Source organism: Hypanus sabinus, chromosome 4 (assembly GCF_030144855.1).
Source record: "Hypanus sabinus isolate sHypSab1 chromosome 4, sHypSab1.hap1, whole genome shotgun sequence".
Lineage (NCBI taxonomy): Eukaryota > Metazoa > Chordata > Chondrichthyes > Myliobatiformes > Dasyatidae > Hypanus > Hypanus sabinus.
This window is the reverse complement of record NC_082709.1, coordinates 60,599,697-60,625,540: the sequence shown is the minus strand read 5'-3', so window position 1 is coordinate 60,625,540 and position 25,844 is coordinate 60,599,697. Positions and strand designations below refer to the sequence as shown.

Below are 25,844 nucleotides of genomic sequence, written 5' to 3'. Positions count from 1 at the left end.
ATTTTATATGCAGCCTTCAGTCAAAGATGTGATTAGGGTTCAATGCTGTTGCACCTTCCAAATTGTACAGAGTTGAACAGGCTTAAAATCCTACTTGCTTAATATCTGTACATCTACTGAATGACCAATTAAAAATATATTTATTCAGCAATAGGCAGTTTGTAGGATTTCATATAATTGTCACAAATCTGAGTTGAATACTCAGCTAACCAACTGTTAAGATGCCATACCTTCACTCCTGCCAGGATTCCAGTAGTAGACACACTGAAGTCCAGATACGCCAACATTTCAGGTGTTGGGGCTTTATATATCTGGGGGGGCTTCCTTCTTGGTAGGTCATCTGATCAAAATACATAAATTTGTCAAAAATGATCAAAATTAGACTTCATTAAAACATCTGCAGTATAATGAACTCAGAAATTGATAAAACTTGTTCCTAGCACAGAATGTACTCTGAATAATTCTACATGCCCAAAAAGAGAAGCAGACCGAGATCAGATCAGGTCAACATACAAGACCATAAAATATTTCAGTAGAATTACCATTTTGCCCATTGAGTCTGCTCCACCATTTCAACATAGCTGATCCATTTCCCTCTCAGCCCCAAGCTCCTGCCTTCTCCCCAAAACCATTTATGTCCTGACTAATCATGAATCTATCAACCTCTGTCTTAAATAGACCAACTGACTTGGTCTCCATAGCCCCCTGTGGCAACAAATTCCAGATTCATAATTCTCTGCCTAAAGAAATTCCTCTTCATCTCCATTCTAAATGGACGTCCCTCTATCCTGTGGCTGTCCCCTCTGGTCCTTGACTCTCCCACCATAGGAAACATCCCATCCATATTCACTCTGTTGAATCTTAACATTTGACAGGTTTCAATGAGATTCCCCTCTCATTCTTCTGAATTCCAGAGAGTACAGGCCCAGTAACACTCCTCATATGAGAAGTCTCCTCTGGAAAAGGATAAGGCTCCTCTGAACCCTTGCCAATGTCTGCACATTGTTTCTTAGATGAGTCCCAAAACTGCTCACAGTACTTCAAGTGAAGCCTCACCAGTGCCTTATGAAGCTTCAGCATTACTTTCTTGCTTTTATATTCTAGTTCTCTTGAAATGAATGTGAACATTGAATTTGCCTTCCTCACTACTGACTCAACCTGCACAAAGCCTTCCAAGTCCCTTTGCACCTCAGATACTTGAATTTTCTCTCCATTTAGAAAATAGTCTACACTTTTATTTCTTCTACCAACTTGCATGACTATACACTTCCCAATATTGTACTTCATCTGCCATTTCTTTGCCCATTCTCCTAATCTGTCTAAGTCCTTCTGTAGCCTTTCTGCTTTCTCACCACTACCTGTCACTCCATCCATCTTTGCAAACTTGGGACACAAAGCCAAAAATCTATCATCCAAATCATTGATATATAACATAAAAAGAAGCCGCCCCAACACAGACCCCTATGGAACACCACTTGTCTCCGGCAGCCAATCAGAAAAGGCTTCCTTTATTCCCACTTTTTGCCTCCAGCCAATCAGTCATTGCTTTATCCAAGCTACTATCTTTCCTGTAATACTATGGGCTCTTATCTTGTTTAGCAGCCTCATGTTCGGCACCTTCTCAAAGGCCTTCTGAAAATCCGAGTACACAACATTTATCGATTCTCCTTTGTCTATCCTACCTGTTATTTCTTCAAAGGTTTGAAAGAGACTTGTCAGGAAAGATTTTCCCATGTGCCTCCAAGTACCCCAAAACCACATTCTTGACAATTGACTCCAACATCATCCCAACCAGACAACAGAGGTCAGACTAACTTGCCTACAATTTCCTTTCTTCTTCCTCTCTCCCTACTTGAAGAGTGGAGAGGCACTTACAATTTTCCAGTCCTCCAGAACCATGCCAGAATCTATTGATTCTTCAAAGATCTTTACTAATGCCTCCATATCTCTTCAGTCATTTCTTTTAGAACCTTGGGGTGTAGACCATTTAGTCCAAGTGATTTATGTACCTTCAGACCTTTCAGTTTCCAAAGCATTCTCCGTAGTAATGGCAACTTCATTCATTTTTGCCCCCTGACACTCTTGAACATCCGGCACACTGCTAATGTCTTCCACAGTGAAGACTGATGAAAAATGCTCTAGTACTTTAGTTCCTCCGCCATTTCCTTGTCCCCCATTACTTGTCCAGCATAATTTTCCAGTGGTCCGATATCTACTCTTGCCTCTCTTTTACTCTTTATATATCTGAAGAAACATTTGGTATCCTCTTTAATATTATTGGCCAGCTTACCTTTGTACCCCATCTTTTCCCTCTTTATGGATTTTTTAGTTGCCTTCTGTTGATATTTTAAAACTTCCCAATCTTCTAACTTCACACTAATTTTTACTCTATTATCTACCCCTCTTTGGCTTTGACTTCCCTTGTCATTCACAGGTGCGTCATTCTACCTTTAGAATACTACTTCTTCTTTGGGATGCATCTACCTTGCGCCTTCCAAATAGTTCCTAGAAACTCCGGCAGTTACTGCTTTGCCGCAATCCTTGCTAGCGTCCCCTTCCAATGAACCTTGATCAGCTCCTCTCTCATGCCTCTGTAATTCCCTTTACTCCATTATAATACTGATACATCTGACTTTAGCTTCTCCCTCTCAAACTGCAGGCTGAATTCTTTTATATTATGATCACTGTCCCCTATGGGTTCCTTTACCTTAAGCTCTCCAGTTCACTGCACAACACACAATCCAGAACAGCTGATCCCATAGTGGGCTCAACCATGAATTTCTCTAAAAAGCTATCCTATAGGCACTCTACAAGTTCCTCCTCTTGGGATTGAGCACCAACCTGATTTTCCTAATCTACCTGCATATTGAAATCCCCCATGACAATCATAATATTACTCTTTCAACAGGCATTTTCTATCTCCTGTTGCAATTTGTAGCCTACATCTTTGTTGCTGTTCAGAGGTATGTATATAACTCCAATCAGGGTATTTTTAGCTTTGTAGCTTCTTAGCTCTACACACAAGGATTCTACACCTCCTGGTCCTATGTCACCTCTTTCCAAGGATTCCATTTTATTTTTTACCACCCAAGCCACCCCACCCATTCTGCCTACCTCCCTGTCTTTTTGATACAATGTGCATCCTTGGATGTTAAGCTCCCAGCTATAATCTTCTTTTAGCCACAATTCAGTGATGCTTACAATGGCATACATGCCAATCTGTAACTGTGCTACAAGTTCATCTACCTAATTCCATATACTGTGTTCAATTATAACACCTTTAGTCCTGTATTCATGACCTGTTTCAATTTTGCTTCCCTTTTGCATTGCAACTCATCCCATCGACTGCAATTTTGCTGTACCATCAGCCTGTCTTTGCTAGCAGTCTCACCACACACTGCCTCTGTTTGTAAACCAACTGCCTTGTCATTAGTCCTTTCACCTGGTTCCCATCTCCCTGCCAAAACAGTTTTAAGCCTCCCAAGCAGGTCTAGCAAACCTGTCTGCAAGGATATTGGTTCCCCTTGGGGTCAGGTGCAACCCATCACTTATGTAAAGGTCAGGATGTACTTTCCCCAGAAGAGATTCTAATGATCCAGAAATTAGAACCCCTGCATCAGTTCCTCAGCCATGCATTTATCTGCCAAATGCTGATTCTTACCCTCACTGGCATGTAGCACTTATCAGCTTTCTACCTAGCTCCCTAAAATCTCTCTTCAACTTTCCTAACCTATGTCATTGGTGCCAGTATGCACCAATAATTCTAACTATTCACCCTTCCCCTTTAGAATGCCTGATCTAGATATCCCTGACTCTGCCACCTGGGAGGCAATATACCATCCAGATGTTTCTATCACGTCCACAGAATCTCATCATTCTTCCTCTAACTATGGAATCTCTTATCACTACTGCAGTCGCCTTTGCCTCTCTTCTTTTTTGAGCCACAGCACTATACTCAGTGCCAGAGACCTGGTCACTGCAGCTCCCCCAGTAGATAGTCCCCTTCAACTGGATCCAAAACAGTATACTCGTACGGTATGTTTGTATAAGTAACTTCTAGAGTGCAGTACCTTGCTGACAGCAATCCTAATACTGGGCTATATAATCATATAGCTCAATATTATGAACAACAGTATTTCCCCGATCAGAAAGGTATATTCATTTTTTTCTGATTTATTCTAGGTATGAAATATTGAACTATTTCAGTCACCAGGGAAAATATGATGTCAATCAACTTTCTCCAATAGATTAATAAACATTTAAATAGCCTATCATCCAACTAATAAATTGCACGTTTATTTAGTAAAATCTTACCAGTATCTATAACTGTTGGCCAGGTCTTGACATCCACTGCTGAAGCTGCCTCTTTTGAACGAAACAGTTTTAATATAGCTTGCGTTGTGAGTATGCAGACAGATTTGCTTACCTGGAAGGAAAAGGTAAATAGTGAGTACATCCTACAGAGTATCATTATAGATAATGTGGATGAGTCATGACTTGAGACATGAGCTGGCCCAAATACCAATTCATTTCACAAATAACCCATTGCTTATCAAACTTGGTTTCTGCTGTTAATTCATCAATGGGACAACTACCTTCAAACAAAACAAAAACTTCACTTGTCTTTATTCCTATACTATGAAACTCCAAATTTAAAATCAAATGATGCTGATAATGCACAGAAGATCCTAATGGCAATAAAAATATTGCCAATGTTCAGACTATGGTCCTTTGATCAAAACAAAAGAATTTTACCTGAGAAATGTCTCTTTACATTTTGATTTCTAATATACCTGTACACTTTGACTTATTGACAAGAAAAAATGATGGATTATAAACAAGCCCAATAAATGTTCAGATTCAATGGGAGATACCTGTTTCTACTTAATATAGCACAAAATAATCTCATTCTTTTTTTAGCAGAAGAACCCATGTAAAACAATGGGAAATAATCCATCCTAAATTCACATATTCCAGATTACTAGGAAACAAGTTATGCATTCAGACTAAGGTGTTATAATTGTCCTAAGTGAAATATTGTTAGATAAAGCCACTGCCTCAATTTAGGATTACCTACTTTACCTGCCTACTCTTTGAATTTTACTGAAGCATAGATTCCTACACTTAAAACATGATGGCTTGATGAGTACTCCTTGTTTTATGTAAACAAAAACACGTTTGTTAAGTATGAAGTGGATGGAATAAGCCAAGCAGTTGCACTATCATACTGGTTTACACCAGTTGACTGAACAACTCCTATTCATTTGAGTTGGCTTCAATCCAGAGCCTTATTCTATCAGAGACTATACCAACTTTGCTGCACAGTGGTCATATAAACAGTACATACAAATGAGTAAACCTTCAGAAGTTTTCTTTTTTCATAATTCAGAGAAATTCTGCTTCAATAGAAATTTACTTAATCAAGATGAGTGTTTCTTTTTATTACAGCATTTTGATTTAACAATATCTCTAATACTTTGCATATACAGCAAAGTGACATAACAGATTACCATTAGTTCCTCTAGACCAGGGGTTCCCAACCTTTCGTTATGCTGTGGACCAATACCATTAAGCAAGGGGACCATGGACCACAGTTTGGAAATCCCTGCTCTGGGCAGAAAAGCACTTTGAAGTATTGCTTAACAACTATTCCTTTGCTTAGCAGAGCTCTCTCTGTTACATTTGTCCCATGGAATGCAGCATAGTGATTGACAAGGTTATATTAGTAAATCCATGCAATGGACATTGCTTCTGTAAGCATGTCTTCCAGTTTTATTTTTAAATGGAAATTAGCTTTCATAGTAGTTCCATTAACCATATTTTCTACATGGATGGAAATGACCCTTAATGATGAAAGGTTTTGGCCTGCAATGTCAACATTTCTGTCCCCATAGATGCTGCCAGATTTGCCAATTACTCCCAGAATTTCTTGTTTTCATTGTAGATTTCCAGCATCTACAGTTTTTATTGTTTTTTGATTTGATAGTAATTCTTATTCAGAGGTAGCAATATAGTTCACAAGACTTCGGTGAATTCTAAGGCAAGGTAGTTAATGGAACAGCACAAAATGCTGAAGAACCGCAGCAGGTCAGGCAGCACTCATGAAGGGAAATGGACAGTCGACACTTCAGTTCAAGACCAATCATTCATATAAAAGGTTGGGGGGCGGGGGGGAATGGGAACAAGAGCTGGCAAGTAACGAGGGGCCTTGACCCAAACTGTCAACTGTTCATTTTCTTCTACAGATGTACCCTGACCCATCAAGTTCCTCCAGCATTTTGTGTATTGCTCCAGATTCCATCATCAATAGTATCTTGTGCTTATAGTTCATGGAATAATTCAGAGATGGTGGTGCAACATAGTGATTTTTGGAAAGGTGCCTAGTGTGGTAGGATGGCACGGTAGTGAAGCAGATAGTGTAACATGATTATACCACCGCTGTAAGATTGGGATTCAATTCCCACCGCTGTCTGTAAGGAGCTTGTACATTCTCCTCATGAGCAATGGGTTTCCTCCAGGTGCTCCGCTTTCTTACTGCATTCTAAAGGTATACAGTCTGATTAGTGAGTTATGTGCATGGAACTTTCATGCACAACAGTCTCCAGAGTTAACAGAGAATGGTGCAAAAAACAAAAAACATCCAGTGAGCAGTAGTTCTGTGGGCTATAATGCTTTATTAATGAGAGAGGTCAGAGGAGAATGGACAGGCTGGTTCAAGCTGACAGGAAGTCAACATTAAATCATATAAGTACACATTGTAACAGTGGTGTGCAGAAGAGCATCTCTGCATGCACAACATGTTGAACCTTGAAGTGGATGGGTTACAACAGTGAAGATCACAGTGGATTCCACTCCTGTACCTAATAAAATGGCCACTGTCTGTTTTGATGTACATGTGACAAATAAAACTAATCTTCAGTGATTTAATATCATACCTCAACAATCATCTTAACAGTTGGCAAAGTTGTAGCAAGGTTCTGAGGATGAGGCGGTCGCACAGCGACAGGCACACATCCTGCATACAGACACCCGTAGAAAGTTATTATAAGATCGATACCTGCAAGAAGAGACAGAATGAGGTAGTTTGTTTAGTAATGTAGTACGTGCTTAGAGACAACAAAATTTAGTAAAAATTGATAGACAAAAAATTAATGTAAATGCCTGCAAATGGTCTGGAAATGAAATTGGGTCAACAATGTGCATTCAAATATTAAAGAATATACACTTATTAAGTAAGAGCTGGTTGACACCATTTTTCCAGGATAAATCTGCAGAGGACAAAATTTATTAGTGTAGAATGAAATCCATTTATGATAATCAGACTGTCACAGTCTCACAGATCCAGACATATAAACAGATATTCTATTATATGTTCCCTGGTAGCCCTTGCCTCCTTACCGTACATTACTAAATTACACTATATGCAGCTTCAAAGCATTGCTTTGACACATTATTAAAATAGCTTAAAATCAAAGACAGCTTTTATATGGGCTACGCGTGTGAAAATTAACATGATTGGAAATTAAACTAATTAAAAAATTAAACACTATTAATTGATGAACAAATAAGGGACCATTACCCACTGCATCAATAATACCCCAACTACCAATTTTTAATGAGCAAAATGTACAAATGATGTGTTGCTGCAATGGTAGAAATATCTGCTCAAGAAATATTCTCAACTTCAGCATTGCTCGCTCATTGTATAAGCATATGGAGTCACTTGTGGGCAAGAGTTAATATTATTGAGTCACCAAAAGATAACATGACCTAGCATTTGAAAACAATGGAAAATTGGCTGCAATTTTTTTTCAATCTGTTTCTGCATCATGTTGCCTTCAAACCCTCAACAGTATTTTTTGGCACAAATTCTTCAATTTCTCTGCCCCATACTTCCCTGTGGCAACGTCATTTGAAGGAACATCAATTTCTACCTGCATGCAGATAACATTCAAATCTCCACTCTCTGGATTATTCCACTATCTCAGATTAGTCATACAGCTAACCTAACATCCAACATTACTTGAATAAGAAAATCCTACCAATAAAGTTTGCCATCTCAGTGCTTTGCTTGACAATATTCAAAAGGCTAAGACATGATTTTTAACTGGACAACATTGATTTGCTCTGTCCTACTGCTGCCGAATTTCTTATAAGGGTCTTTTTTTTTTGCCGGGGGGGAGGGGAGGAGGGATCATTGTTTGCTGCCGCTTACGTGTAGGAGGGAGGGGAGCTGGAGGGGGGGAATTTGGGGTTCCAACAATTATCTGTCATTCATTCTTTAGGGGCACTCCTCTATTTTCCTGGATGGTTGCGAAGAAAAAGTATTTCACGATGTACATGTATACATTTTTCTGACATTAAATCTACCTTTGAAACCTTTGTTATCTCTGTTCTTGACCTTTTCCAATACTGCCATTCTGGATTTCTATTTCCATACGTTAAAAAACAACTAAGGCACTACTAGTGATAATTTCTTCACTCCCAAGTCTTGTCCATCAAAGATACTGACAACATATTTAAACTCATAATATATCTGTCCTTGGGCTCATGTTCACCTATTTGCACAAAGTTCTTTCACTCCTACAATCTTCTAGATTTATGTGCACCTTAACCAGCAGATGTCACGGCCAAATTTAATCACTCCACCATAATGCTTGAAATTTTGGCTCTTGAATTCCTTTATAAACTTCACAGCTTCTTTACTTCTGGTAAATTGTGATCAGAGCAGTTTTGGGCCCCATATCTTATAAAAGATGTGCTGGCACTAGAGGGGGTACAGAAGAGGTTTATGAGAGTGATTCTGGGAATGAAAGGGTTAAAGTCTGAGGAGTACTTGAAGGTTCTGGGCCTGCAATGACTGGAGTTTAAAAGAATGGGGTGGGGGGGGGGGGGTGAGGATCTCACTGAAACATACTGAATACTGAAAGGCCTAGATAGAGTGTACATGAAGAAGATGCTTCCATTAGTAGGAGTCTAGGACACAGCATCAGCATACAAGGACGTCCATTTAGAACAGAGATGAGGAGGAACTTACTTAGCCAGAGGGTGGTAAATCTGTGGAATTCATTGCCACAGACAGCTGTGGAGGCCAAGTCACTGGGTCACACTTGATTAGTAAGGGTGTCAAATGTTACAGGAAGAAGACAGGAGAGTGGAGGTGAGAGGAAAAATAAATATAACAAGATTTAATGGCAGAGCAGGCTCAATGGGACAAATGGCCCAATTCTGCTCTTATGTCTTAGGGTGTTACGGTCTCTCCCTCATGCCTTAAAATACTCTTTAAACTCTTTTTAACCAAACATTTGGTCATTTGCAGCCCAAAGTAAATTTTGCTTGACAATGAAATATCCTAAGATGCTTCATGGAAATATAAATTGTTTATAATTAAATGCAAATAGTGATTAATGAATTCATTTCGGAAATTTCACAGAAACAGAACAGTGAACCTCATTGGACTCAGATCAACAAAAAAACAAAGGGTAAATTGATTTTACTCATATGATATAATGAACAAAATAACATACACAGTGAATTTTAATCAATCTCAAAACGTCAAACAGGTAAAAATTCATGCCACATTGACAGGCAGAATAAACACACATTCCTTGTTGACAACTTTTCAATTAGCTTATTCTCTAAAACTTTTTGCACCAAACTTAGAGCAAAGAACAGAACCTAACCCTAACCCTTAACAAACAGTTATTCAGCTGATGTCTAAACCTTAAACTATGAGGCAAAGGTGCCTAGTCACTATGCTTGGATTGCCCTGCCACGCTATTTGGTACACACCTTTCCCTAGATTTTGGTTCTGGATACTCATCCCATCGAAGATCATAATTATATGAATCCAAGACATCATCTCTTAATATCTTTTGCTTCACGTGACAGAAAATACAGGAAGCACCATTTCTGTAGCCAGCAAATCTAAATATAATCCATCATGAAACAAATTCTATACTGCAATTCACTCAGCTGCTGTGCAAGTAGTATCTCATGAGCCAAGATGACTTCAACATCCAAATGCAAGTTAATGTGAACTAGACTGTGAACCAAAAATTTCTTGAGGCAGCATGGTAGCGTAGCAGTTAGCTCACTGCTTTACAGCGCCAGCAATCACCAATAGGGGGTTCAATTCCCACCAATGCCTGGAGTGATTTTGTACGTTATCCCTGTGACTGCATGGGTTTCCTCCGGGTACTCTAGATTCCTCTCATATTTCAAAGGCATACAGTACAGGTTAAGATTACTAAGTTCTGGCCATGCTATGTCAGAGGAGGATGCATGGCTACACTTGCAGGTTGTCCATTACAACTGATTTGATTAGATGCAAACAACATATTTCAGTATATGTTTCAATGTAGATGTGACAAACAAAGCTAATCTTTGTCTTTATAAAAATTAGAATTCCCAAAAAAGTGTGAATAAATATTCATGAATTTAACTAGAGTTACCCAATTCAGCAAAAACCTGTGGAAGCAAACAGTTCTCTTGTCCCCAATTAAACCTTTCCCCAATTAAACTTTACTTGTCCCCAATTTTGCTAACAAGTACATCAGTCAAATGGAACATTTGCCCCATTACCTGGTGGATAAACCAATGCCACATGGTCCCCAGTATTGAGACGCCCTTTTTCTAGCAAGGCTGCAGCAACTCTCTCAGCCCTCTTGTGCAGTTGTATACACGTAGCTGTATTCACTACAGTGCCCTGATGGGAGAAAAATAAAATTTACCACTTTATCAAATCATGACAGAGGAAGCTGCTGTCACAAATCTTGTACATTATCGTGGAGTGTCTTGATAAGAACTCTCAATATATTCAACCAATATCTTGCACCCATCTATGTCAACACAAAAACATCATCCACATATTTAGTAACCCACAATACCTCATTAAAAGGTAAAGGACCTTCCTTCCATGGCATTGCTCAAGGACACGTCATGTTGAACTGTCTTTCAATGGACAAAACAGCTTTTTTTTTTTAAAAAGAGCTGCAGAGTTTAAAAACAAAATTAACAAAAGCCAAGGCCAGTGTCTCACTGTTGTTTGGTCGAAAAATCGTTCAAAGCAAAGAAAGCTTTTCCTTCAGGCCGTCAATCAAATGCATTTGGCATTCACTTTTAAAATGTTTTACAACACAAAAATTGACTGACATATAGGCATGTGGCACTAGGAGCATCATTTGTTATAGATAATGGTAACTGTCTCACACTGCTGCTGATACAGATTATATATACAGCTGCATTATAGCAGGTAAGCAGTAAGAAGTTAACCCTTACGATTATTGAAATTTAAGTGCAAATGATTTTTAACATCAGACTAATAGAGGTTGCTGGTTTTAAGAAGATTTTAATGAACTTTTATTTAGTATGATAAAGATATTTGAAAGCAACACTTGGACAAACAATGTGGTGTTGGGCGATGTGCATTACTCAATACCTTAATATAAGAGAATCAAAAATATTCAAACCCATGATGCAATTAAGCTCAGGGCATTAAAATTCAACTGAAATCATTTCACAAGTATTGAATTGAATTGACTTTATTACTTTTATCCTTCATATACATGAGGAGTAAAAATCTTTATGTTACATCTCCATCTAAATATGCAAAGTGCAAATTATAGTAATTTATAATAAATATTATGTACACCAGGATAGTCAGTATAACATAGAAATACAGTTGGGTCAGCAAAAATTAATCAGTCTGATGGCCTGGTGGAAGAAGCTGTTCCGGAGCCTGTGGTCCTGGCTTTTATGCTGCAGAACCGTTTCCCAGATGGTAGCAGCTGGAACAGTTTCCAAGTACTCAGTTTCCACCAATTATTCTTAAATGTTAATTTTTGACTCTCACATTCCACTATAGCTAAATAGATCCTGCAGTCCAAATGACAAAACTAAACATACAAATTAAAATAACAGAGTAACTCTTACTTTCACTTTAATACCCAAGTATAAAATAATTTGCTTTTTAACAGACCTTGGCATTTAGAAGGAGGAAAAGAGGATGGTCTGGAGTGGTCTGAGCACGCCAATGTAATACATCTGCCAAAAACAAAAACTGAGAAAACAAACAATGTTATTTGTCAGTCAAAGCCAGAGCAGACATCAAGAACATTGCTAAAATACAGCAACAAATGCACGTTGCCAACAAGCATTTTGTTATAATAAAATATGCATCAACTTGCAAGACAATACAAAAAAACAAAAATAAACTCCATAAAATAAACATAGTCAAGTTAAGTTACTTGTGGCAAGAGTTAATAAGGCGTGCAGAGAGAAGGGAGCAGATGAACAAAGGAGAAAACTGTTCTGGTTTCTAGTACAGAATCACAATAAATAATAACTATGAATTCCTCCCAAAGGAACTACTGCTTGCAAGTGTAACAGAGAGCAATATTTGCTCCTGACAAATTTTTACAATAGTGCAACATGTAGCAACAGTGGGGTTTCAGCTACACTAACAACTTACACTGAGAAACAAAAGCTGAATGCAATATGAACAGTTGCCTTTTTTCACGCCAGCATTAAGCCTTGAGCTTTTGATAAGGTCCCTTCATACTTATTGCTGTTTATAAAGTCAGGGTCAAAATAATTAATCACAGGATTTTGTTTTAAAGCTTTCACATTCTGCGATAAAAATACTTTCCCCCTAAATGTATGCCATCAGAGTCAGTGCTGTACAGCACAAATGCTGGCCATTCATGGCCTTGTGCTTGTGCTGGCTAGTTTGTTCACATGGTTGAGGAGGGAGATGAGGAAGCTATCCCAGTATCCTGGTTAATATTTATCTGACAATCAGTACCACTAAAAACATTATTTGGTCATTGCCACAATTTACTTTGGAAGCTTGCTGTGTTGAACTTGGCTGCTTCAGTCTCCACACTTGCAATAGGATCAACCTTCATGGATTGCTTTCCCATCTGATATTGCATCCCAAATTCAAATCAGGCACTATTCTTGCTAAAAGTCTTCAAGGATTTAAGAACATAGGCATGTGCAATCAAAATGAAAAATTAAAAAAAAATACATTTCAGCCAAATATTCTGGGCTGTAAAATAGTACCGAATGCTCTTGGCACAAAAGCCCTATCACATTCCAAGGTCTACAGTGGATCTCTGTCCAAGTATGCCTTGATTTTAAGATTGTTGTCTTTGATTCCAGGGCCTGACAAGAATTTGAATCCCCATGGCTCAAATACTCCAGACCTACTATCATTTATGAACCCATATGAGAATAGGAACTGGAACTATTTCTCTCTGAGCTTGTTTTTCTCATTTAATTTCTGTAATACATGCTAAAATGCTTATATTATGCAAGGGGTAGAAAACAACTCAACCACTTCATAGAACAAGTTCCATTGTAACATATAATTAACAGCACACAGAAAAACCTTACCTTCCGAGCCTGATCATTGTCTTCGAACTGTGTGACATCCCTGCCCGCGGCCTGTGCTATTCGCTTTCCTGCCACAAGGTTACCAACTATCATGGAAGCAGGACCCACTTCTGTATGCAACGACAAATAATACAAAAAAAGCATTATTATTCACTGGATTAACCCAGCATTTTAGCTAGGTTATCTAACAGGGAAAGAACAGAGCCATTTGACTGATGCACATTTTAGATTAACTACTTCTCAGAATATAATACTCAGAAACAGAATTATAAATTTAAGTCATAAGTAATTGAAAAACAGAAGGCTACATTTTTTGTAATTATATTTCTTGCTAATATAATTTAAAAAGATGAAAGATAGGATGTTAAATTATTTATTTATTTTTGATACGTGGGCATCATTAACAGCACTAGCATTTATCATTCATCCATAATTGCCCACAGTGTTGAAATGCGGCAGAACTTCTGTTGGAGTTATGCCCATACTTTTAAGGAGGGAGTTCCGGGAAGTAGATCCAACAACAATGCAACAGTGGTAATATACAGTGGATTCCAATTAATTGGGGCACATCAGGAGTAGTACATTTTGGCCTAATTAAGCAGCTGCCTCAATTTGCCAAAGTTTCATGGAATTTGTTAAAAAGGTATATAAAAGGACAAATACTGAGTAACAAATTGTGTATTTAAATGAAACACAGAACAAAGCAGAATACTACCGATGTTACAAAACCCTAAAACTGTATTAGTTTCTAATTCATCCTTTTTTTGACTGATTGTAAATAAACAAAATCAGCTCAGACACCTAGTGCAGATAATAAACTGCCTTCATACAATACTTTTAATGACTACATCCTCCAAGTCGTCATTTTCATTGTAACATTCAAGATGATTGTAGATACTTTCAAATTCTTCATAGTTTATAACTTGTTGAAGTAGTGAAATAGTTTCATTTTCACTCTCCGCCATTTCTGGCATCTCCAAGCCTCAATGCTTGAATCTGCAGTGAGCAAAACAGTTCTGAATTGTCTTTCTACTTATTTCTTGCTGATCACTGCTTTTTGATCAGAAACACATGCAAATGACACTATTTAAAAACTGTGCACTCTAAGCATGGTATAGCGCCTAAAGGTCACAAAAGTGCACTCAACTGACACGTGCTAGAAAATGTTTGGCAACAGTCTCCTGTCCCAATTAAGTGGCATAGTGTCCCAAATAAACATAGTAACATAGTGAATTCCAGCTATTTTTTAAAAAGAAAATCAGAGTCAGGTTTAATATTATTGGCATATGTCAAGAAATTCATTAATATTACAATGAATGACAAATATAGAGCAAAAACTGAATTACAGTAAATATATATATCTAACAAATAGTTAAAATAAGTCTTGTGAAAAAACAAAAACAGTAGTGAGGTACTACTGTTCACGTAGTGTTCACGGGTTCAATGTCCATTTAGAACCTGGAGGGGAAGGAACTGTTCCTGAATTGCTGAGCGTGTACCTTCAGGCTTCTATACTTTCTTCCCGATGGTAACAATGAGAAGAGGGCATGTCCTGGGTGGTGGGTATAATGATAGATGCCGTCTTCCTAAGGCAGGGCTCCTTGAAGATGTCTGGATACTATGGAGGTTATTACACATGATGAAGCTGACTAACTTTTACAAGTTTCTGCAACTTACTTCGACCTTGTGCAGTAGGCCCCCCCACGCCCCATACAAGACAGTAATGTAGCCAGTCAGAATGCTCTCCACGGTACATTTTGTAAAAGTTCGAGTGTTTCAGTTAATAAACCAAATGTGCTCAAATGTTGAATGAATTATAGTCACAGTTTTGCCTTCTTTATAGCTGTATCTATATGTCGTAACCAGATTAGATCTTCTGAGGTCAAGAACACGAAACTGTTCATTCTCGCCACATCTGATCCCTCTATGAGGATTGGTTTGTGTTCCCTCATTGTACCCTTTCTGAAGTCCACAATCAGGTCTTAGGTCTTGATGATATTAACTGTAAGGTTGCTGCTATGATGACACTCAACTAACTGGTATACCTCGCTCCTGTATGCCCTTTCATCACCATCTTACATTCTGCAAACAATGGGTGTATCAGCAGATTTATAAACGTTATTTGAGCTGTGCATAGCCACACAGTTGTGGGTATAGACAGAGTAAAACAGTGGGCTAAGCACAGACTCCTGTGGTGTGCCAGTGTTGATTGTCAGTGAGGTGGAGATGTTATTTCCCATCCATACAGACTGTGGTCTTCCAGTTAGGAAGCTGAGGATCCAGTTGCAGAGGGAGACAGAGGACTAGGTTCTGTAGCTTTTCTATCAGGATTGTAGGAATAATGGCATTAAACACTGAGCCGTAGTTAACATACAGCATCCTGACAAAGGTATTTGCATTGTCCAGGTGACCCAGGGCTGCAAGGAGAGTCATTGAGATCACATCTGTTGGAGACCTATTATGGTGATAAGCAAACTGCAGTGGATCCAGGTCCTTCCCAAGGCAGGTGCAGATCATTTCATCACCGTAGATGTGAGTGCTACTGGACAACAGACGTTAAGGCAGCTAATGCTGCTCTTCTTGGTCACTGGTATAATTGTTGTCCTTTTGAAGTGATGGGAACTTCCAGCAGTAGCAATGAGAGATTGAAGATGTCTTTGAATACCCCCACCAGTTAGTTAGCACATTTTTCAGAAGCTTATCAGGTACACCACCGGGCCCAGCCACCTTGTGTGGGTTCACCCTCTTGAAAGAGAGCCTGAATTCTGCCTCTGAGACAGAGATTACAGGGTGACTGGATGCTGCAGGGATCCTCATAGCTGTGGTTTCATTTTCCCTTTCAAAGCAAGCATAAAAGGTAAGATGGTAGAGAAGTATCGCTGCTATTCATAATGTTGGGTTTTGCTCTGTAGGGAGTAATGGCCTGCAAACCCTGTCAGAGCTGATGCGCATCCAATGTCACCTCCCGTGTCTCTCGGAATGTTTCTTCACTCTCGAAATAGCCCTCTGCAAGTCATAACTGGCTTTCTTATACAGGCCTGGGTCGCCAGACTTAAATGCTACAGATCTAGCCCTCAGCAGACTATGAACCTCCTGGTTCATCCTGGGCTTTTGGTTAGGGAATGTACAGTAAGTTTTCGTGGGCACACTCTCATCCACACAGGTTTTAATAAAGTTTGTGACAACTGTGGCATATTCATCCAGACTTGAAGATGACCCCCTGAATACAGCCTAATTCACTGATTCAAAGCATCGGTAAGGGCTCCTGTGCCTTCCAGGCCCATACCTTCATGGTCCTCACTACTGGTTCTGCAGTCTCCACCTATACTCAGGAAGTAGAAGTACAGCCAAGTACAGGTGATCAGACTTACCAAAGTGTGGACATGGGATAGTACAGTAGGAATTCTTGAACTTAGAGTAACAGTGGTCCAGTGTGTTATTTCTTCTGGTACTACAGGTGATTTGTTCTTAATAATTAGTTACTTCATCAAGCTTACCTGGCTAAAATCCCCCATAATAATGGTGAAGTCATCAAAATGTGCTGTTTCATACCTGTTGGTTACATCGCTCAGTTTGTCTAGAGATTGTTTGACATTGGCCACCACCACCAAAATGATCGCTGAAATCTCCCGTGGCAGGTAAAATGGCTGGCACTTAACTGCAAGATATTCCAGGTCTGATTAAAAATATTAGGATGTCACATTAGTACACCACAAGAAATTGATCATGAGGCATACACCTCCACCTCTGCTTTTGAAAATCTCGATTGACCTACTTTGATGGTGCATTCTGAACTCATCTATTCGAATCGCTATGTCCAGTACAGAAGGGGTTAACCAAAATTCCATAAATCAGAGGATTCAAGCAGTCCTAATGCCCCTCTGACACAGCACCCAGAGACTGTACGTTTGCCAGCAAGATAGTTGGTACTGGGAGTCAAAAACTTATCATCAGACCAGCATGTCAATCCCTCCTTCGTTGGTGGCTTCTTAAAGGGGCAGTGTGCCAGCCACAGTCCAGTCTATTTCTGTCAGTTTTAAGCAACGATAGATCGTTCAATCGCATTAAAACTTCATTACTGACTGTATACATCTTAGATGCAGTAATGGTTCTCAGATGTAACAGGCTAGAACAAGAATATTTGGTGATTTCCATCGTTTTCAATTAGAGCTGCCATTTCGGGTCATCCATGTTTAGCATCCCAGAAGAACTTAGATTAGATTTTGTTGTTTCTCGATTAGTTTTTGTTCTTTAAGAGTTATCCCAAACAAAAGGCTGCCCCGATTAACTGGTGGCCCAATTAACCAGAACTCACTGTATTTCCAAGTCAGGATCATTTGAGACTTAAGAAGAAAACCTGCAGGCGGTAATCTCTTGGTGATCATGGATTTGAGAGATGTTAGTATGAACTTCCATCACACACCTGCCAGAGAGTCTGTGGCCTGGTATTGGTGGCAAATCTGGTGCTTTCTGGGAGTTCTGTGCACACAGATTCAAGATTAGAAGTCTTGAACTTCTCATTATTCATTTAGACCATGTCGCAACACTGTTTCTCAGCTCTCTATGGAGAGGCATCATCTCAATAAAACTTCCCTGCACTAATGCTGGAGAAATTAGTTGCAAATTTCATAGACATTCTGCCAAAGGAATTCTGGGGAAAAAATTTCCCAAGAGGGACTTTTGAGGCTGTACCACTGCACACAGCATTACTGCAGGATGGTGACTGACTAGATAAACACATTTTGTAGAATAGTACAGTGGCAGCGACTTGGATTCAATTCCAATTGCTGACTGTCAGGAGTCTGTACGCTCTTTCCATGTCTAAGGGTTTCCTCCAGGTGCTCTGTTTTCTCCCATATCTTAAAGACACACAGGTAAGTAGGTTAATTGGTCACATGGATTTAATTGGAAGGCACGGACTCTTCGGGCCAGAAGGGTCTGTTACCAAGCTGTATCTCTAATAAATAAATACATAAATCCAATTAAAAAACAATTTCTGGTGGCGAGATGTAAGGTAGCTGTTCTGGTGTTACGTACCCGTGGGTATCTCGTACCTGTCACATGATCATGATGTAATTGAAGCTATACTGGAGATGAGGTAATGGTCTTGTGATGGGGGAGTGACATCATTTTCCCGCCAGTGAGAGGTCATGTGATAGTTTTTTTCAACCAGGTATAAAAGGAGAACCCCACCCTGTGACGTGGGTAGTTCGTGGCTGAATTCGCTACTGACTCCATGCTGCTGCGTATTCCGATGTTATGACGCAGCTTCATTTAAGAGTGGAGTTTTACTTTCTGTTTTAAGTCTTAAAGGTTATTGCCAGCAGTTTTGCCATATTATTGTCAGTCCAGTCATTGGAGAGTGAAGATTTGAAGTTCGGGAAGTTAAAGATCAAGGAAAGTTGATTTTGACGGTAAAGCAGGTTCGAGCTTGTTTGATCCTCATTCGGAAGGAATTCATCAGCTATGCCCATGATAACCCCTGTTCTGCCAGAAGAATAGAGGGTTGGGCAAAGTTTCGCCAAAGAAAGGTCAGTGCCTTTTAAGCCGTTTCATTTTTCTTCATCAAAAATCCTTTGATTGAAGCATACTTCAACTGGGCTAAGCCGTAACACCACGAAAGAGAATTTATTATCAACAAAAGCCTCTCCTTTAAAGGACTATAAATCATTTTGGACTTTCGCATTACTACTTTACCACTTTAAGAACTGTTCAAGCTGCCGTAGCACAGCTGACTTCCAGTTACGTTAGTCGTTTGTTTACTTGTGGGGTTTTTTCTGTGTTTAATAGATGTTTTATTTGTTATAAAAAACCTGCCTCAATTATATATTCATTGTTGCTGATTTGTAACACTGGAAATAAGAATGACCATTGAAAAAAAAATTAAACATTTAAATTACATTGAGAGGGTTAATTTCTCTGCCTGGCACGTCACATTGAGTACTAACAATTTCAAACTCTCAGTCTAATCAAGGAACATTACAGTACAAATTGAAGATTATTAATAAGAAAAAAGATATTTTGCAAAACACATTCATTTCAACTATAGGCAAAATAAAATCTAGTGACTTATCCCTACCTGGCTGCTTTTGCCGAGGTTTAGGAAGGTTGGTGACACAGGTGTGGGGGCACATTAACACATTGCATGGGTGCAACAACCCTTCCAGGAAACGCTGTTTGGTTTCAGACAGGTGGATCCCTCCTAAAGGAGTTTTGGGAAGTGTATTAGCAGGTACCAGGGCCAGGCAGTAAACTCCTACCTGATGGATACTGTCGATAGCCTGGAAAATATCAATATGAGATAATTACCATTCTCTTGCTGGATGCTCTCATTCACTTGCCGTAAACCTGTGACATAGTTGGAAGTATTTCTTCTTCAACTTCAAAGCCATATTAAGCCAGCAATGTTAATATTAGTATTATGTGCCAATATATTGATTACAAATATCCCAAACTCTGTATTTAGAAATGCTTTAGATAGCTTAGAGAAATTAATGGTATAAGAGATACTATATGATGGGGAAAAATATTAAAGCAAAGTATTGTGTAAACAATGAGACTGAAAGAGACAAGTGTGCCCTTGTACATGAATCACTAAAATAATATACTGATCTTCACTGCAACATTTTACATGAGTGCCGTGCTTTTGCTTCAATTACATATATTCAATTTTCTTGGAATTCATTACTACAGGTGGCTGTGGAGGCCAGGTCATTGAGTATATTTAAGTAGGGGTTGATAGGTTCCTAATCAGTATGGTTATGGGGAGAAGGTAGGAAAATGAAGTTGGAAAGGATAATAAATCTGCCATGATTGAATGGACGACTCAGTGAACCAACTGGCCTAATTCTGCTCCTATGGTCTGTCTTTTAGAGCCCTGGTGGAAATACTGTGCAGAGTTACTATTACCCTACTTAAGGAGGGATACAAATGTGGTGAGGAAATGCAGTGAAGGTTCACCAGGTTCTTGCTGTTTAATGCAAATCGGGTCCATACTTTTGAGCTTAGAAAAATGCAAAGCAATCTCACTGAAACATATGTTATTACAGGGCTTGACAGAACTCTCTACTTGGTTCTCCAGGTGAGAATGTTTGAAACCAGGGGGTCAGAGAAGTAAAATAAAGCACTGGCCATTTATCATTTATGTTAGAATCAAGAAGAAATCTCTTGCACAAGAAGGTTTTGTGTCAGTGGAATTCTGTATCCAAAATGACTGTGGAGCTCAGTCTCTGGGTATAATTATGACAAAGAACAACGATTTATTTTTAGATATTTTAGATTTTTTATTTTACCAAATATTCAGGAAATCAAGGGATCCAGGGTTCATATAAGAAAGTGGCAGTAAGGAAAAGATGAGCATCATTGTACTGAATGATGGAGCTGGAATGAGGGGCTGAATGGTTTTATTCTTATGTTCTCATATCTGATATTTAAAATAAACTATTAAATATGCAAATGACAGCATTTGTTGATAATACTGAAAACGGTAACTTTAAATGTAAGGGAGAAGTTTAAACTGTGCTTTAAATATTTCTAATTTTATTGAGAATTCATACTTCTCCATCATTTCAGATCCAGGAAAATAACAATTTTGAACAGCCAAATATCTACTGGGCAGATTAAGAACTATGCAGTAAATAATATTTTTGACTAGAATCCTAAAATATACAAATCATTTTAAGAAAAGCACATTTGTAATCATTTCTGAGCCACAAGCTCTCTGTACAATTTAAATCTTTAAACTTTGTATTTAAAGACCAAAGCTGAAAGTAAAAATCAAACAGGCCTCCCTCAGAGATAATAGCTTAATTACTTGCAAGACTCTACTCATCCACTGGAAACTGTCCTCCTCTGAAGCATCTGGTCTCTGCTCTGCCACCAATACAATGCGTTCATCATGGAGCACATTCACTGAAAATACTGCGATCCTAAAATAGAACCAGAAGAGGGTAAAGTAAGAATCCTGCCTATAAATATGTGCGAGTTATATAACTATCTTTGAAGATTCTTTGATTCTAGAGATCATGAAAGCACTCACATCTTATACACTTAAAGGTCCTATAAAAACACTCAAAATATGCATAATGTTTGTTTTCTTAGTCTATCTAAAAGACTAATTAAAACCATGGAAACAGTAAGTGTTAATGTGTGATATGATATTGTTCCCATTCTTTGCAGAAACAGTAAATTTCCTTATCAGAATGTGAACGTTTTTACTCTTGGAAAGGACAATCTATGACAGACAAAAATGCTGAAAATTACACTGTTTTATAAAAAAAATTGATATACAGTCTGCAAGTGATTTCTCAAATCTTTTAGTGGGTTTATAAATTTCAACAGAATGAATAATTAAATGGTTCTTTACCTTTTCCCTTGAAGTAGGTTCTCATAATAGCCATTTATACTGGTGTTTTTTCTGGCATCATAGTACGCATTGTTTATTTTTATTAAATGATAAATTGTGTCAATGATTAAAGACCAATAATGTGCATAAGGAAATAAATGAGTAAATATTTCAATTTCATGCACTTTGATATAGAAGGAAGGCACAATAGCTTGTATAACAAGGCTGAAATGCATTCGAAGAATAGGTAAGGTTCTGTCTTTATTAAATAAGACAACATTAATGAAGCATTTGTCTGATTTACATACTTCAATCTTAAGACATTAGTTTTTATACTGCGTTTAAGTCTGTAAAACATATGATATATAAACTTTCATGAATAGTATCAATCTAAAAAGATACATTATAACATTTAGAGAATTGACAAAACTACAAAACCTGTTTCACTCTAGCTAAAGAACCATTATTTCAATAAAAAAAGCAGTGAGTCTGGAAATGCTTAGATCAGGCAGCATCTGAACTGAGAAAAAGAGAATATTTCAAGATAATGACATACTGATTCATTTCTGATGAACTTGATGTAAAATCTATGTTTCTCTCCATAATTGCTACCGAAGCTGAATACATACAGCATTTTGATTTTGCAAATCATGTCCATAGCTAGAAACGTACTCACCTCCCTCTGTAAACAAACTTCATGGGCTCCACTGCTAAAGCTGTTGCAACAACATCGTCTGCATTGTGCCTCCGTCCACTGACCACCATCAGGCCATCCATCTTCCCTACCACAAATACTTGGTTTCCCTACGGTTCAAAGTGAAATATCACGACTATGGGTCACTGCAGTTAGAAATAGTGGCATCAGAATGACAGTAACTGCTTTTAATCTTTGGCAGGGTACACTGTATACACTCTTCATTGCTGTGAAACCTTGCACACCAAAAATCAACCCAACTTATGCAAATGTTCATTATCCATCTTTCTCTCTTGCCAAAGGGACAAGGTCAATCCAAAGAGTGGCAGAAAAATCTGGGATCAATGGCCATGAGTTTAAGACAGCTCTGATTTTGGATATGAGAAGACAGTAGGTTTGACTGGATGATGAGTTCTTTTATCATCACTAAATCTGTACCCTATTTTAATGTTAGAATGGTATGTCTCAGATTTTCATTATAATTTTGAAGGTATAATCGTTTCAGAAGATAGTTAAGAATTATCTACATTATACTGATCATTAATAGTGGCATCTTACCTTTCTCTAGATTATGAATTTGCAGGTTTTGGAATGATCTATCTTGATTTTTGCCACTGATTTCATTTTAGCAAATTTTGAGTCACGTCAATATAAACCAAGGAACAAACATATAAACCTCAGAACAATTCTATCCAATGATTATTTTTAAAAAATCCTTACTGATCCTAGAAAGCCCAGTAAGTTAGTTCTTGTGAAGACATGCTCACTGACAGGAACTCCTCCAGCATTCACTGGCACAGCCTGGCAAAATATAAACAACAGATGAATTATTCCAATACCATCCAAAAGAAACCAAACAATACATAAATGTATTATAACCCTTCAGAAAGCATTTAAATACTGCATAACTCTGAAGAAATACAGAATAACTGAAATAAAGCACAGAGGACATCAGATAACATTTTTAAGAATTCAATATCTAAATAGATACCCCTTAGATCTCTGAGTATAATACATTTAAAACATTAAACAGTAGCAGTCAAGTGATTATTCTGCATCGGCTCAGTATCTGGTAATGATAGGGTCTTTCAACTTCCATCAAAAAAGAAACAGATCTTGGTGTAATGTCAAACTTACCAATCTTCTTGTACATGATACTGTGATTCATTAAGATATTTGTTTTAGAAAATAAAGTTGAGAATCGTATTTCTTGTCAATATCATATGAAGCTTGTTAAGTTTGGCAAATGTTATTTGCTGTGGAATTGAATGCCCTGCATTCTAACACGTTTATTACAATCTGAATATTGACAAGCTGGACTATGTCTCCTTTCTAATGGAATTGGGTAGGTTTTTGAGGTAATTCTTAAAAGGGTGAACAGTAACTAGAGGTGAGCCAATCAAGAACAAGCTTGAGATTCTAATATTACAAGTGCTTCAGGGCAAACAGCACGAATAAAAATAACACATGATGTTATTCCACTTATACTAGATTTTGGCGTTGTTTCAGCACCACCCATGTTTTCCCCAGAAAACCAATTCTGTCTTTAACTAATCATTCTAGAAGGTAAATCATTCAAGACCTAGAGAGGTAACAGTTAAGTCATCACTGTACTCTGGTTTATTCAAGCAAATCACGTGCTGAATTCCAACCTTCTCAACTTTAGGACCAAGGAGGGTGTGTGCCAAATTACAGCTTGCACCAAAGAAATTTACTGAATGTTGAACAAAAAAACAAAAACTCAAAAGAAGCAAGGTAATGATGGCAAAACAATCACATTTCTGTGATACTGGAAAAAAATCTTAAAGCTGCTCTGTTACTTTTTAATAGCTTTGCACTATAACTGAACTGTTGTCCCATTTTTATCTTTACTTTTTCATATTTTTGAGCCGTACAGCCCAAGTATGACTTTATGTTGTATAACAAGGAGTTTATTTTTATCTAACAACGGTCGGTAATCAAAATGCTTTTATTTAAATCATGTTGACCCAATCACAGGGAAAATTCAGGCATCCATACAATCATAATATACACTGTTGAACAACGCTGAGATTTTGAAATAACAAAATTTACAAATCACTTGCTCCAAGGAAATAACAAACATATCCTTTTTATATATTTGAAATGTTCTTCTATCAGCAAATCTATTCCCTACACATTAGATAAAATACCATTTCTCTGTGCCCCTTACATTAAAAATTATCCAGTCCATTCTATCAAAAGCTCTAAAGTCACTAAGAGGATTAAAATTTGGACAAAGTCAGAATTCAGACCAAGACATGAAAAGAAAATAGCAGCACATGTATCTAGTTTTTAAAACCTTGAAAAGAGAAATTAAATCTGCAAACTTACTTGAGGAACTTCAGTATTTTTTTATTATATATTTGCATGTAGCCAGTAACTGAACTTGAATAATTAAAACAAAGTACTCTAGAACTCTCTACTACACTTCCAGTAAGATGGTAGCGCGCTTGGACATAGCGGCATCTATGGGGTCAACCAACAGAGTTATTGCCTATTTAAAATGTATTCCTTGCAATCACAAGACCCTGCTAGACATTAATAATTTAAAGTATTGCAGGTCTGTGAGTTGCTGGTTGGTGGAGAAACTAAAGGAGCTGGACTTGGTGCGGACCATGATGCCGCCTGCAACAGAAGTGTGTCATTGTGCAGTCTAACAGCGAGTGATTATCTTAGTCACCTTGTGATTGCAAGACCCTGTTGGACATTGGTGGTGTGAAATGCTGCAAGTCCAATTCATTAGTTTACTGGTGAATGGCGGGGCCAGTGTGTGGCCTCAGCTTAACAAGGATTAGGCCTCAAGCCATGGTGTCGGCTGTTTGCAGTCTCCCAGGGAGGGCTTCGGAATCAGGCGCTCCACCGGACTGCCGGAGGTGGTGTGGTGTGGCATAAAGGCTGGAGTCAGTGCTGTCCCTTGTGTTTGCTTGGCAGAAGATGAGTTGTATCTTGTTCAACTGAAGACTACTGCAACATTCATGGACTTAGACCTTTTTTTGTGTGTCTGTATTTTACTGCTATCTTATAAGTGCTATATGTGCCTTGTGCTGTGTATGACTGTTGGTACTGTGTTTTGTACCTTGGCCCCAGAGTAACGCTGTTTTGCTTGGCTGTATTCACAGATATTCATGTATGGCTGAGTGACAATTAAACTGGAACTTGAACTTGATTTGCATATTGGCTTTGCATACCTCAAAAACAGTCTTTGTCATTCCAGGAAGTCCATAGTATGATGTCCCTGAAGCGCGTGAGCTCACACAGATCTCACCAATTTCATCCGTTTTGCATAGATATGGGGTGCCTTCAAACTTTACAATGCACACCAATGCTGGAAGACACACAGGCAAAGAAAAATCCACAGTTATAGAGAGAAAGAAGCAATGACCAGCA

At 38.2% G+C, this 25,844-nt stretch overlaps 1 protein-coding gene across 2 annotated transcripts in view; it reads right to left on the bottom strand.

The window, feature by feature from the left end:
• The window catches only part of LOC132392808 (disco-interacting protein 2 homolog A-like), a 264,557-nt gene that overhangs the window by 22,703 nt on the left and 216,010 nt on the right, over positions 1-25,844 (bottom strand). For both annotated transcript variants that reach the window (XM_059967204.1, XM_059967205.1), the window contains exons 19-29: positions 25,646-25,782; positions 23,157-23,237; positions 22,419-22,546; positions 21,212-21,326; positions 19,478-19,679; positions 13,399-13,508; positions 11,981-12,061; positions 10,585-10,708; positions 6,936-7,057; positions 4,315-4,426; positions 231-340 (exon numbers count right to left, since the gene is read on the bottom strand). In XM_059967204.1, coding sequence (XP_059823187.1) covers positions 231-340; positions 4,315-4,426; positions 6,936-7,057; positions 10,585-10,708; positions 11,981-12,061; positions 13,399-13,508; positions 19,478-19,679; positions 21,212-21,326; positions 22,419-22,546; positions 23,157-23,237; positions 25,646-25,782 — 1,322 coding nt within the window. The remainder of the gene's footprint in view (positions 1-230; positions 341-4,314; positions 4,427-6,935; positions 7,058-10,584; positions 10,709-11,980; positions 12,062-13,398; positions 13,509-19,477; positions 19,680-21,211; positions 21,327-22,418; positions 22,547-23,156; positions 23,238-25,645; positions 25,783-25,844) is intronic.